At 64.5% G+C, this 13633-nt stretch overlaps 1 protein-coding gene across 1 annotated transcript; it reads right to left on the bottom strand.

Moving 5' to 3' along the window:
- Nucleotides 1-10405: 10405 nt before the first annotated feature.
- On the bottom strand, nucleotides 10406-13362 carry CCKBR (cholecystokinin B receptor; the record flags this gene model as incomplete). Its single annotated transcript, XM_082065826.1, has 5 exons — nucleotides 10406-10920; nucleotides 11421-11548; nucleotides 11644-11908; nucleotides 11980-12231; nucleotides 13209-13362. 5 exons carry the CDS (start codon nucleotides 13360-13362, stop codon nucleotides 10406-10408), a joined length of 1314 nt encoding a protein of 437 aa, XP_081921952.1.
- Between the last annotated feature and the right edge of the window lie 271 nt (nucleotides 13363-13633).

Below are 13633 nucleotides of genomic sequence, written 5' to 3'. Positions count from 1 at the left end.
CAGGGCTCTCCCGCGGCTCCTGTTCAGGTCCCATGCAGCTCGGGGCTCTCCCGCGGCTCCTGTTCAGGTCCCGCACAGCTCAGGGCTCTCCCGCGGCTCCTGTTCAGGTCCCACACAGCTCGGGGCTCTCCCGCAGCTCCTGTTCAGGTCCCGCACAGCTCGGGGCTCTCCCACAGCTCCTGTTCAGGTCCCGCACAGCTCGGGGCTCTCCCGCGGCTCCTGTTCAGGTCCCGCACAGCTCGGGGCTCTCCCGCAGCTCCTGTTCAGGTCCCGCACAGCTCGGGGCTCTCCCGCAGCTCCTGTTCAGGTCCCGCACAGCTCGGGGCTCTCCCGCGGCTCCTGTTCAGGTCCCGCACAGCTCGGGGCTCTCCCGCAGCTCCTGTTCAGGTCCCGCACAGCTCGGGGCTCTCCCACAGCTCCTGTTCAGGTCCCGCACAGCTCGGGGCTCTCCCGCGGCTCCTGTTCAGGTCCCGCACAGCTCGGGGCTCTCCCGCAGCTCCTGTTCAGGTCCCGCACAGCTCGGGGCTCTCCCGCAGCTCCTGTTCAGGTCCCGCACAGCTCGGGGCTCTCCCACAGCTCCTGCTCCAGGTCCCGCACAGCTCGGGGCTCTCCCGCAGCTCCTGTTCAGGTCCCACACAGCTCGGGGCTCTCCCGCGGCTCCTGTTCAGGTCCCGCACAGCTCGGGGCTCTCCTGCGGCTCCTGTTCAGGTCCCGCACAGCTCGGGGCTCTCCCGCAGCTCCTGTTCAGGTCCCGCACAGCTCGGGGCTCTCCTGCGGCTCCTGTTCAGGTCCCGCACAGCTCGGGGCTCTCCCGCAGCTCCTGTTCAGGTCCCGCACAGCTCGGGGCTCTCCCACAGCTCCTGTTCAGGTCCCGCACAGCTCGGGGCTCTCCCGCGGCTCCAGCTGCTCCGGCGCTGCCGCCGGCCGAGGCTGCGGTTCCGCGGCACAGGAGGGTCCCGGGCCCCGGGCAGGGGGTTTGTCCCCTCGGCCCGTCCCGCAGCGGCCGCGGCCCCAGGAGCGGGGCCCCGCGGCTCAGCCCGGCCGGCCCGGTGCGGAGTCCCGGGGCCGGTTTGTCCCGCCCGAGGCCCCGGGGCCGTGCAGGGCTGGTGAGCAGAGCCCGGCCCCGCTGCTCCGCCGGGAGCGGCCCCGTCCCGCTCCGCCGGGGCCGCGCACACTCGGGCGGGTCCCCGCGCCCCTCCCGGCCCCAGCGCGGTGGCCCCGAGGTGACGCTGCTCCGTGCGGAGCTGCCGCTGCGGGGCCAACCCCCCAGAACCGCGCTGAGCACGCGGCACTGAGCCCCGTCTGCAGGGACGTCTGTCCCAGGGATGTCTGTCCCAAGGATGTCTGTCCCAGGGCCATCTGTCTGTGTGATCTGCTCGGTGACCCTGCGTGATCTGCTCTGTGACCCTGTGTGATCTGCTCTGTGACCCCGTGTGAGCAGGTGGGGCTGGGGATCTACAGAGGGACCAACCAGCCCGGGATGCTGAGGTTGTGTGGGACATGGAGTCTCTGGGGCTGTGGGACGTGGAGTCTCTGGGGCTGTGGGACGTGGAGTCTCTGGGACTGTGGGACATGGAGTCTCTGGGCTGTGGGACGTGGAGTCTCTGGGCTGTGGGACATGGAGTCTCTGGGGCTGTGGGACATGGGGTATCTGGGCTGTGGGACGTGGAGTCTCTGGGCTGTGGGACGTGGAGTCTCTGGGCTGTGGGACATGGAGTCTCTGGGGCTGTGGGACGTGGAGTCTCTGGGCTGAGGGACATGGAGTCTCTGGGGCTGTGGGACATGGAGTCTCTGGGCTGTGGGACATGGAGTCTCTGGGGCTGTGGGACATGGAGTATCTGGGCTGTGGGACATGGAGTCTCTGGGGCTGTGGGACATGGAGTCTCTGCTGTGGGACATGGAGTCTCTGGGGCTGTGGGACATGGAGTCTCTGGGGCTGTGGGACATGGAGTCTCTGGGGCTGTGGGACATGGAGTCTCTGCTGTGGGACATGGAGTCTCTGGGGCTGTGGGACATGGAGTCTCTGGGGCTGTGGGACGTGGAGTCTCTGTGCTGTGGGACATGGAGTCTCTGGGGCTGTGGGACATGGAGTCTCTGGGGCTGTGGGACGTGGAGTCTCTGTGCTGTGGGACATGGAGTCTCTGCTGTGGGACATGGAGTCTCTGGGCTCTGGACCCCGTGTCCCGTGGCTCCGGTCCCGTGTCGGTCGCTGCCCCGTTCTGTCCCCACACGCTCTGCCCGTGTGGAGCTGCCGTGGGTGCTGGGGGTGTCTGGGCCGGGACCTGCGGTGGGAGCGTGTGCAGGTGTGTGTGCACGTGTTCACGTGTCTGTGCGTGTTCACGTGTGTCTGTGCGTGTTCACGTGTGTCTGTGCGTGTTCACGTGTGTCTGTGTGTGTCCACGTGTGTCTGTGCATGTTCATGTGTCTGTGTGTGTTCACGTGTGTCTGTGCGTGTTCACGTGTGTCTGTGCGTGTTCACGTGTGTCTGTGCGTGTTCACGTGTGTCTGTGTGTGTCCACGTGTGTCTGTGCATGTTCATGTGTCTGTGTGTGTTCACGTGTGTCTGTGCGTGTTCACGTGTGTCTGTGCGTGTTCACGTGTCTGTGCGTGTTCACGTGTGTCTGTGCGTGTTCACGTGTCTGTGTGTGTTCACGTGTGTCTGTGCGTGTTCACGTGTGTCTGTGCGTGTTCACGTGTCTGTGCGTGTTCACGTGTGTCTGTGCGTGTTCACGTGTGTCTGTGTGTGTTCACGTGTGTCTGTGCGTGTTCACGTGTGTCTGTGCGTGTTCACGTGTCTGTGTGTGTTAACGTGTGTCTGTGCGTGTTCACGTGTGTCTGTGCGTGTTCACGTGTCTGTGCGTGTTCACGTGTGTCTGTGCGTGTCCACGTGTGTCTGTGCGTGTTCACGTGTCTGTGCGTGTCCACGTGTGTCTGTGCGTGTTCACGTGTGTCTGTGTGTGTTCACGTGTCTGTGCGTGTCCACGTGTGTCTGTGCGTGTTCACGTGTGTCTGTGTGTGTTCACGTGTCTGTGCGTGTCCACGTGTCTGTGTGTGTTCACGTGTGTCTGTGCGTGTTCACGTGTGTCTGTGCGTGTTCACGTTCACGTGTGTCTGTGTGTGTTCACGTGTGTCTGTGCGTGTTCACGTGTGTCTGTGCGTGTCCACGTGTCTGTGTGTGTTCACGTGTGTCTGTGCGTGTCCACGTGTCTGTGTGTGTTCACGTGTGTCTGTGCGTGTCCACGTGTCTGTGCGTGTTCACGTGTCTGTGTGTGTTCACGTCTGTGCGTGTTCACGTGTCTGTGTGTGTTCACGTGTGTCTGTGTGTGTTCACGTCTGTCTGTGTGTGTTCACGTGTCTGTGCGTGTTCACGTGTGTCTGTGTGTGTTCACGTGTCTGTGCGTGTTCACGTGTGTCTGTGCGTGTTCACGTGTGTCTGTGCGTGTCCACGTGTGTCTGTGCGTGTTCACGTGTCTGTGTGTGTTCACGTGTGTCTGTGTGTGTCCACGTGTGTCTGTGCATGTTCATGTGTCTGTGTGTGTTCACGTGTGTCTGTGCGTGTCCACGTGTCTGTGCGTGTTCACGTGTGTCTGTGTGTGTTCACGTGTCTGTGCGTGTCCACGTGTGTCTGTGCGTGTTCACGTGTCTGTGCGTGTTCACGTGTGTCTGTGCGTGTTCACGTGTCTGTGTGTGTTCACGTGTGTCTGTGCGTGTTCACGTGTGTCTGTGCGTGTTCACGTGTCTGTGCTTGTTCACGTGTCTGTGTGTGTTCACGTGTCTGTGCGTGTTCACGTGTGTCTGTGCGTGTTCACGTGTCTGTGCGTGTTCACGTGTGTCTGTGCGTGTTCACGTGTCTGTGCGTGTTCACGTGTCTGTGCGTGTTCACGTGTCTGTGTGTGTTCACGTGTCTGTGTGTGTTCACGTGTGTCTGTGCGTGTCCACGTGTGTCTGTGCGTGTTCACGTGTCTGTGTGTGTTCACGTGTCTGTGCGTGTTCACGTGTGTATGTGCGTGTCCACGTGTCTGTGCGTGTTCACGTGTCTGTGTGTGTTCACGTGTCTGTGCGTGTCCACGTGTCTGTGTGTGTTCATGTGTCTGTGCGTGTTCACGTGTGTCTGTGCGTGTCCACGTGTCTGTGCGTGTTCACGTGTCTGTGCGTGTCCACGTGTGTCTGTGCATGTTCATGTGTCTGTGTGTGTTCACGTGTGTCTGTGCGTGTTCACGTGTGTCTGTGCGTGTTCACGTGTCTGTGTGTGTTCACGTCTGTCTGTGCGTGTTCACGTGTCTGTGTGTGTTCACGTGTGTCTGTGCGTGTTCACGTGTGTCTGTGCGTGTTCACGTGTCTGTGCGTGTTCACGTGTGTCTGTGCGTGTTCACGTGTCTGTGCGTGTTCACGTGTCTGTGCGTGTTCACGTGTCTGTGTGTGTTCACGTGTCTGTGTGTGTTCACGTGTGTCTGTGCGTGTCCACGTGTGTCTGTGCGTGTTCACGTGTCTGTGTGTGTTCACGTGTCTGTGCGTGTTCACGTGTGTATGTGCGTGTCCACGTGTCTGTGCGTGTTCACGTGTCTGTGCGTGTTCACGTGTCTGTGCGTGTCCACGTGTCTGTGTGTGTTCATGTGTCTGTGCGTGTTCACGTGTGTCTGTGCGTGTTCACGTGTGTCTGTGCGTGTTCACGTGTCTGTGCGTGTTCACGTGTGTCTGTGCGTGTTCACGTGTCTGTGCGTGTTCACGTGTCTGTGCGTGTTCACGTGTCTGTGTGTGTTCACGTGTCTGTGTGTGTTCACGTGTGTCTGTGCGTGTCCACGTGTGTCTGTGCGTGTTCACGTGTCTGTGTGTGTTCACGTGTCTGTGCGTGTTCACGTGTGTCTGTGCGTGTCCACGTGTCTGTGTGTGTTCACGTGTCTGTGTGTGTTCACGTGTGTCTGTGCGTGTTCACGTCTGTCTGTGCGTGTTCACGTGTCTGTGCGTGTTCACGTGTGTCTGTGCGTGTCCACGTGTCTGTGCGTGTTCACGTGTCTGTGCGTGTTCACGTGTGTCTGTGCGTGTTCACGTGTGTCTGTGCGTGTCCACGTGTCTGTGTGTGTTCACGTGTCTGTGTGTGTTCACGTGTCTGTGCGTGTTCACGTGTGTCTGTGCGTGTTCACGTGTGTCTGTGCGTGTTCACGTGTCTGTGTGTGTTCACGTGTGTCTGTGCGTGTTCACGTCTGTCTGTGTGTGTTCACGTGTCTGTGCGTGTCCACGTGTCTGTGCGTGTTCACGTCTGTCTGTGCGTGTCCACGTGTCTGTGCGTGTCCACGTGTGTCTGTGCGTGTCCACGTGTGTCTGTGCGTGTTCACGTGTCTGTGCGTGTTCACGTGTGTCTGTGCGTGTCCACGTGTGTCTGTGCGTGTTCACGTGTCTGTGTGTGTTCACGTGTCTGTGTGTGTTCACGTGTCTGTGTGTGTTCACGTGTGTCTGTGCGTGTTCACGTGTGTCTGTGCGTGTTCACGTGTCTGTGCGTGTTCATGTGTCTGTGCGTGTTCACGTGTGTCTGTGCGTGTTCACGTGTCTGTGTGTGTTCACGTGTCTGTGTGTGTTCACGTGTCTGTGCGTGTTCACGTGTCTGTGCGTGTCCACGTGTGTCTGTGCGTGTTCACGTGTGTCTGTGCGTGTTCATGTGTCTGTGCGTGTTCACGTGTGTCTGTGTGTGTTCATGTGTCTGTGCGTGTTCACGTGTCTGTGCGTGTTCACGTGTCTGTGCGTGTCCACGTGTGTCTGTGCGTGTTCACGTGTGTCTGTGCGTGTTCACGTGTGTCTGTGCGTGTCCATGTGTCTGTGCGTGTTCACGTGTCTGTGTGTGTTCACGTGTGTCTGTGCGTGTTCACGTGTCTGTGCGTGTTCACGTGTCTGTGTGTGTTCACGTGTCTGTGCGTGTCCACGTGTGTCTGTGCGTGTCCACGTGTCTGTGTGTGTTCACGTGTCTGTGCGTGTTCACGTGTCTGTGCGTGTCCACGTGTGTCTGTGCGTGTCCACGTGTGTCTGTGCGTGTCCACGTGTGTCTGTGCGTGTTCACGTGTCTGTGTGTGTTCACGTGTCTGTGTGTGTTCACGTGTCTGTGTGTGTTCACGTGTCTGTGCGTGTCCACGTGTGTCTGTGCGTGTTCACGTGTGTCTGTGCGTGTTCACGTGTCTGTGTGTGTTCACGTGTCTGTGCGTGTTCACGTCTGTCTGTGCGTGTTCACGTGTGTCTGTGCGTGTTCACGTGTCTGTGTGTGTTCACGTGTCTGTGCGTGTTCACGTGTGTCTGTGCGTGTTCACGTGTGTCTGTGCGTGTCCACGTGTGTCTGTGCGTGTCCACGTGTCTGTGTGTGTTCACGTGTCTGTGTGTGTTCACGTGTCTGTGTGTGTTCACGTGTGTCTGTGTGTGTTCACGTGTCTGTGTGTGTTCACGTGTCTGTGCGTGTCCACGTGTGTCTGTGCGTGTTCACGTGTGTCTGTGTGTGTCCACGTCTGTCTGTGCGTGTTCACGTGTCTGTGTGTGTTCACGTGTCTGTGCGTGTCCACGTGTCTGTGCGTGTTCACGTGTCTGTGTGTGTTCACGTGTCTGTGCGTGTTCACGTGTCTGTGTGTGTTCACGTCTGTCTGTGCGTGTTCACGTGTCTGTGTGTGTTCACGTGTGTCTGTGTGTGTTCACGTGTGTCTGTGTGTGTTCACGTGTCTGTGTGTGTTCACGTGTCTGTGCGTGTCCACGTGTCTGTGCGTGTCCACGTGTGTCTGTGTGTGTTCACGTCTGTCTGTGCGTGTCCACGTGTCTGTGCGTGTTCACGTGTGTCTGTGTGTGTCCACGTCTGTCTGTGCGTGTTCACGTGTCTGTGTGTGTTCACGTGTCTGTGCGTGTCCACGTGTCTGTGCGTGTTCACGTGTCTGTGCGTGTTCACGTGTCTGTGCGTGTTCACGTCTGTCTGTGCGTGTTCACGTGTCTGTGCGTGTTCACGTGTGTCTGTGTGTGTTCACGTGTGTCTGTGTGTGTTCACGTGTGTCTGTGCGTGTCCACGTGTCTGTGTGTGTTCACGTGTCTGTGCGTGTTCACGTGTCTGTGCGTGTCCACGTGTGTCTGTGCGTGTCCATGTGTGTCTGTGCGTGTTCACGTGTGTCTGTGTGTGTTCACGTGTATATGTGCGTGTCCACGTGTGTCTGTGCGTGTTCACGTGTGTCTGTGCGTGTTCACGTGTCTGTGCGTGTCCACGTGTGTCTGTGCGTGTTCACGTGTGTCTGTGCGTGTCCACGTGTGTCTGTGTGTGTCCACGTGTCTGTGTGTGTTCACGTGTCTGTGCGTGTTCACGTCTGTCTGTGCGTGTTCACGTGTGTCTGTGCGTGTTCACGTGTGTCTGTGCGTGTCCACGTGTGTCTGTGTGTGTTCACATGTGTCTGTGTGTGTTCACGTGTCTGTGCGTGTTCACGTGTGTCTGTGTGTGTTCACGTGTGTCTGTGTGTGTTCACGTGTCTGTGCGTGTTCACGTGTCTGTGCGTGTTCACGTCTGTCTGTGCGTGTTCACGTGTGTCTGTGTGTGTTCACGTGTGTCTGTGCGTGTTCACGTGTGTGTGTGCTCACATGTGTGTGCTCACTTGTGCAACACTTGCTCACGCATCGCATGTGCAGCTGTGTGTGCGTGTCCACACGTGGGTGTCACCCGTGTGTGCAGCTGTGTGTGCGTGTCCACACGTGGGTGTCACCCGTGTGTGCAGCTGTGTGTGCGTGTCCACTCTCCCGTGTCACCCGTGTGTGCAGCTGTGTGTGCGTGTCCACTCTCCGGTGTCACCCGTGTGTGCAGCTGTGTGTGCGTGTCCACTCTCCGGTGTCACCCGTGTGTGCAGCTGTGTGTGCGTGTCCACTCTCCGGTGTCACCCGTGTGTGCAGCTGTGTGTGCATGTCCACTCTCCCGTGTCACCCTTGTGTGCAGCTGTGTGTGCGTGTCCACTCTCTGGTGTCACCCGTGTGTGCAGCTGTGTGTGCTTGTCCACACGCGGGTGTCACCCGTGTGTGCAGCTGTGTGTGCGTGTCCACTCTCCGGTGTCACCCGCGTGTGCAGCTGTGTGTGTGTGTCCACGCACGGGTGTCACCCACATGTGCAGCTGTGCGTGTGTGTCCATGTGGTGGTGTCACCCGTGTGTGCAGCTGTGCGTGTGTGTCCATGTGCTGGTGTCACCCGTGTGTGCAGCTGTGTGTGCGTGTCCACGCGCGTGTGTCACCCGTGTGTGCAGCTGTGTGTGCGTGTCCACGCGCGGGTGTCACCCGCGTGTGGATCTGTGTGTGCGTGTCCACGCGTGGGTGTCACCCGTGTGTGCAGCTGTGTGTGCGTGTCCACTCTCTGGTGTCACCCGTGTGTGCAGCTGTGTGTGCGTGTCCACTCTCTGGTGTCAGCCGTGTGTGCAGCTGTGTGTGCGTGTCCACTCTCTGGTGTCAGCCGTGTGTGCAGCTGTGTGTGCGTGTCCACTCTCCGGTGTCACCCGTGTGTGCAGCTGTGTGTGCATGTCCACTCTCCCGTGTCACCCTTGTGTGCAGCTGTGTGTGCGTGTCCACTCTCTGGTGTCACCCGTGTGTGCAGCTGTGTGTGCTTGTCCACACGCGGGTGTCACCCGTGTGTGCAGCTGTGTGTGCGTGTCCACTCTCTGGTGTCACCCGTGTGTGCAGCTGTGTGTGCATGTCCATGCGCGGGTGTCACCCGTGTGTGCAGCTGTGTGTGCATGTCCACTCTCCCCTGTCACCCTTGTGTGCAGCTGTGTGTGCGTGTCCACTCTCTGGTGTCACCCTTGTGTGCAGCTGTGTGTGCGTGTCCACTCTCTGGTGTCACCCGTGTGTGCAGCTGTGTGTGCGTGTCCACACGTGGGTGTCACCCGTGTGTGCAGCTGTGTGTGCGTGTCCTCGCGCCGGTGTCACCCGTGTGTGCAGCTGTGTGTGCGTGTCCACTCTCCCGTGTCACCCGTGTGTGCAGCTGTGTGTGCGTGTCCACTCTCCGGTGTCACCCGTGTGTGCAGCTGTGTGTGCGCGTCCACTCTCCGGTGTCACCCGTGTGTGCAGCTGTGTGTGCGTGTCCACTCTCCGGTGTCACCCGCGTGTGCAGCTGTGTGTGCGTGTCCACTCTCCGGTGTCACCCGTGTGTGCAGCTGTGTGTGCATGTCCATGCGCCGGTGTCACCCGTGTGTGCAGCTGTGTGTGCGATTCCACGCGCCGGTGTCATCTGCGTGTGCAGCTGTGTGTGCGTGTCCACTCTCCGGTGTCACCCGCGTGTGCAGCCGTGTGTGTGTGACGTGTCGGGCTGTGTCACACCCGTGTCCGTGCGTTCCTGTGCCATCCCTGCTGTCCCGGGTGGGCTGTCCCCGCTGCTCCCCACAGCTGCACCGGCTCATGCCTGGGGTCTGGGGTTGTGCAGTGGGGGGTCTGGCCCCTGTCACCCCAGCCCCCGTCACCCGGCTCTGCCCCCCGTCACCCGAGCTCCGTCACCCCGTCCCCCGGCTCTGCCCCCGTCCCCCGGCTCTGCCCCCAGCGGGCGGTGGCAGCGCTGGACGCAGTGGCGCAGGCGGGCGAGGGCGAGTTTATTTTGGCCGGAGCCCGGGGGTGCGGTGGGAGCCCCTGGGCTGGGGGCGCCGCTCCCCCACGCCCCCAGGGGTCGCTGGGAGCCCTGCCCGCGCCCAGCCCCCGCTGACCCTGGGTGGGGGGGGGCGCTGCGGCTGCGGGGTCCCGGGTGGGGACGCCCCAGGGCACGGGGGGTCCTGGAGCCTGGGGGTGCAGGGAGCTGTGCCGGGGCAGGGGGGGCCGGGGCAGGGGACACGGGGGTTCCAGGACGAGGGGGCACAGACGGTGCCAGGGCAGGAGGACACCGGCAGTGCCAGGACAAGGTGGTACCAGGGCAGGGGGACACAGATGGTGCCAGGGCAGGGGCACATGGGGGTGCCAGGGCAGGGGGACACGGGGTGCCAGGACAAGGTGGTACCAGGGCAGGGGGACACCGGCAGTGCCAGGGTAGCGGGGCACGCGGGAACACGGGGGTGCCAGGATGAGGGGGCACAGGTGGTACCAGGGCAGGGGACGTGGGGTGCCAGGGCAGGGGGACACAGGGGTGCCAGGGCAGGGGGACATGGGGGTGCCAGGGCAGGGGGGGAAGAGGTGCCAGGACAAGGTGGTACCAGGGCAGGGGGACACTGGCAGTGCCAGGGTAGGGGGGCACTGGCAGTACCACGGCAGGGGGACACAGGGGTCCCAGGACAAGGGGGCACAGGTGATACCAGGACAAGGGGGACACGGGGGTGCCAGGACAAGGTGGTACCAGGACAAGGGGGCACCGGCAGTACCAGGGCAGGGGGACACGGGGGTGCCAGGGCAGGGGGACATGGGGGTGCCAGGGCAGGGGGTGCTCGGGGCCGTGGGGGGCTCAGGGGGGCCCGAGGCTGCTGACGGTGGTGTAGCTGAACTTGGAGAGTGAGGCGGTGGCGGCGGCCGCCTCGTCGTCGGGCGCGCGGCGCGGGCAGGCGCGGCGGCAGCCGGCGCAGGTGGCCAGGAAGGCCTTGCGGAAGCGGCGGTTCATGAAGCAGTAGATGAGCGGGTTGGCGCAGGCCGACGTGTAGGACAGGAGGTGGATGAAGGAGATGGGCGTCCCCGAGAGCGCCCGCTGCGCCGCGCGCGGGGCGAAGGCGCGCCACGTGTTGGCGGTGAAGATGGGCAGCCAGCACAGGAAGAACATGGCCACGATGACCACCAGCATGCGGATCACGCGCCGCTTGGCCAGCAGCTTTGCCTCCGAGCTGTTGATGCGCGCGCGCTCCTGCTGCGCGCCCAGCGCCCGCAGCTCCAGCGCCCGCAGCTCCAGCGCGCCGCCCGGCCGCGACAGCTGCAGGTAGCACCCGTCCCCCTCGTCACACGCGGGCGCCGCGTCCCGGCCGCGCTGCGCTGCGGGGCAGAGGGGACACGGTCACGGCGCTGGCACCGCGGGCACCCACAGCACCCCGAGGTCATGGTCATGGATGTCATGGATGTGGCACCATGGGGACCCACAGCACCCTGAGGTCATGGTCATGGATGTGTCACCATGGGGACCCGTGTCACCCTGAGGCCATGGTCACGGCTGTGTCACCATGGGGACCTGCGTCACCCTGAGGCCGTGGTCACGGCTGTGTCACCATGGGGACCCGTGTCACCCTGAGGCCGTGGTCACGGCTGTGTCACCATGGGGACCCGTGTCACCCTGAGGCCGTGGTCACAGCTGTGTCACCATGGGGACCTGCGTCACCCTGAGGCCGTGGTTGCGGTGGTGTCACCATGGGGACCCGTGTCACCCTGAGGTCATGGTCACCGCTGTGTCACCATGGGGACCCGCAGCACCCTGCGGCTCTGCCCGCGTGGGGCTCAGAGCCGAGCGCTGCCCCGCCCCGCGCCAGCGCCCCCCTCACCTGCGCCGTCCCCCTTGATGTCCAGCTCGAAGCGGATCCCCCGGTAGAGCTCGCGGGAGATGAGCCCGTACGCCACGATCATCACCACGCCCGGGATGAAGAAGAGGACGAGGAGCAGCAGGACGTACCTGGAGAACGAGGCGCCGTCGCTCGCCAGCCCCTCGCCGGCCCGGCCGCAGCAGCGGCGCCGTGGCCGCGCCGCGTCCCCGCGTGCCGGGCTCACCAGGCCTGCCGGACGTGCTCGCTGGGCCAGTCGTGGGTGCACTGGCTGACGGGCGCGCGGGCGCCGCGGGCGGGCACGGCGCGCGTGGTGCTGTACACGGCGTAGGGCAGCATGAGCAGCGCCGAGAAGAGCCAGGTGCCGGCGATGACCCGGCAGGCGTGCGAGCGCGTCTGCCACACGCGGGACTGCAGCGGGTTGCAGATGGCGCTGTACCGCTCGATGGCGATGGCCACCAGGCTGAACGTGGACACCGAGACGGAGACGCCTGCGGGCAGCGGGGGTCAGCGCCCGCGGCGCCGCGGCACAGCCCGCCCCGGCGCCCGCCGCCCCTCGTACCCATGAGGTAGGCCATGAGCTTGCAGATGGCCTCTCCGAAGATGAAGGTGCCCATGAGGTTGGGGACAAGGGTGAAGGGCATGCAGCACAGGGCCAGCATCAGGTCGCTGACGGCCAGGGACAGCAGGAAGGAGTTGGTGACGGTGCGCAGGCGGCGGTTCAGGAGCAGCACGGCCACCACCAGCGCGTTCCCGCAGACGCTCAGCACGAAGATCAGCGTGTAGAGCAGGACGCGCACCGTCAGGTCCAGGTCTGCGGGCGGCAGGGCCGTGGCTGCGTGCGGTACCCCGGCGGGCGGCGGGGGCGAGCGCGGTGCCGGCACCCGCGCTCCGGTGGCTCCCGCCGCGGCCCGTGGGCTCCGGGGGGAGCCGGGCGGCTGTGGCCGCAGCGGTTGTGCGGGGGATGCCCCGTGTGCCCCGTGCTGGCTCCGCAGGCGCCGCTGCTCGGGCCGGGCTCCAGCGCCGGGACACCCCGAGCCGCGGGTGGCGGCCGCGGTGCCGCCCGTGTCCTGCCCGTCCCCAGCGCCACGCGGGACGGGTCTGCCCGTGGCCACCTCTGGCAGCGCAGCGGGGTCCCGCACCGAACCCCCGCTGCCCGGCTCGGGGGACGTGAGCGGGGCTGCTCAGCCCCGGGAGCGGAACGGCAGCCGGTGCCGGCGCGGGGGGGCGGGTTGGGGTCCTGGCGGGGGTGCAGGGCGGTGGGCGCACCCCGTGGGGCCCCTGCCAGGGGCCCCTTCACCTTCCCGCTGCCCCCGGCTGAGCGTCGCCCGGAGCCCGGGCAGCCCCGCCGAGCCGCCCCGGGAGCCGGCACCGGGAGCGCCGGGGAGCGCCCGTCCCGCCGAGCCCCCAGGCGGGGGCGCATCCCGACCGGGACCGGGACCGGGGCTGGGGGAGCGGCTGGCGGGGCGGGCCCGGTGCGGCGGCTGCCGGGGGCTGCACCGGGGATGCAGACAGGGAGCGCCGGCTGCAGAGCGGGAATGGGGCGCACGGCGGGGGGTGCGCCGGGATGGACCGGGCAGGGGACGACGGGCACCAGGCTGCACCGAACAGGCAGATGCACCGGGAGGGACAGCGGCGTGCACCGGGAGGCACCGGGAAGCACCGGGAAGCACCGGGAAGCACCGGGATGTGTGGCGGGACCCACCGGGATGGGCGGGCGGGCGGGGGCACGGAGGCGCAGGGCGGGATGGGGGTTCCCTCCCGTCCCCTCCCGTCCCGAGCCGGTCTCACCTTTGGGGGCCGGGGGCCCGCGGAGGCCCCTGCGGAGGAGGTCGCAGGCGGAGCCGTTCCCGGCGGAGCCGTTCCCGGGGCCGGTGGAGCCGGAGCCGTTCCCGGGCCGGCAGAGCAGCTCCTGCAGCGACTCGTTGAGGCGCCGCGGGTCCATGGCGCCCTCAGAGCCGCCCCGCGCCCATCGCGCCGGCACCGGGAGGGAGGGAGGACGCTCCGCTCCGCTCCGCTCCGGAGCCGCCGGGAGAGTGAGCGGGGGCGGCGCCCGGCGCGGGCCGGGGCGGGGGCGCGGGGCGGGCCGGGGGCGGGGGGCGGCAGCGGGAGCGGGGGGAGCCCGGGGGCGGCGGCGGCCCCAGGGAGCGCGGGGACGCCGGGGAGTTGGCGGGGGGACGCGGCGGGAGCGGGAGGTTGGGCAGGGGACAGCGGAG

Source organism: Streptopelia decaocto (genome assembly GCF_964273445.1).
Source record: "Streptopelia decaocto genome assembly, chromosome: 1".
Lineage (NCBI taxonomy): Eukaryota > Metazoa > Chordata > Aves > Columbiformes > Columbidae > Streptopelia > Streptopelia decaocto.
The sequence above is the reverse complement of the archived record's forward strand: the minus strand, read 5'-3'. Positions and strand labels throughout refer to the sequence as shown.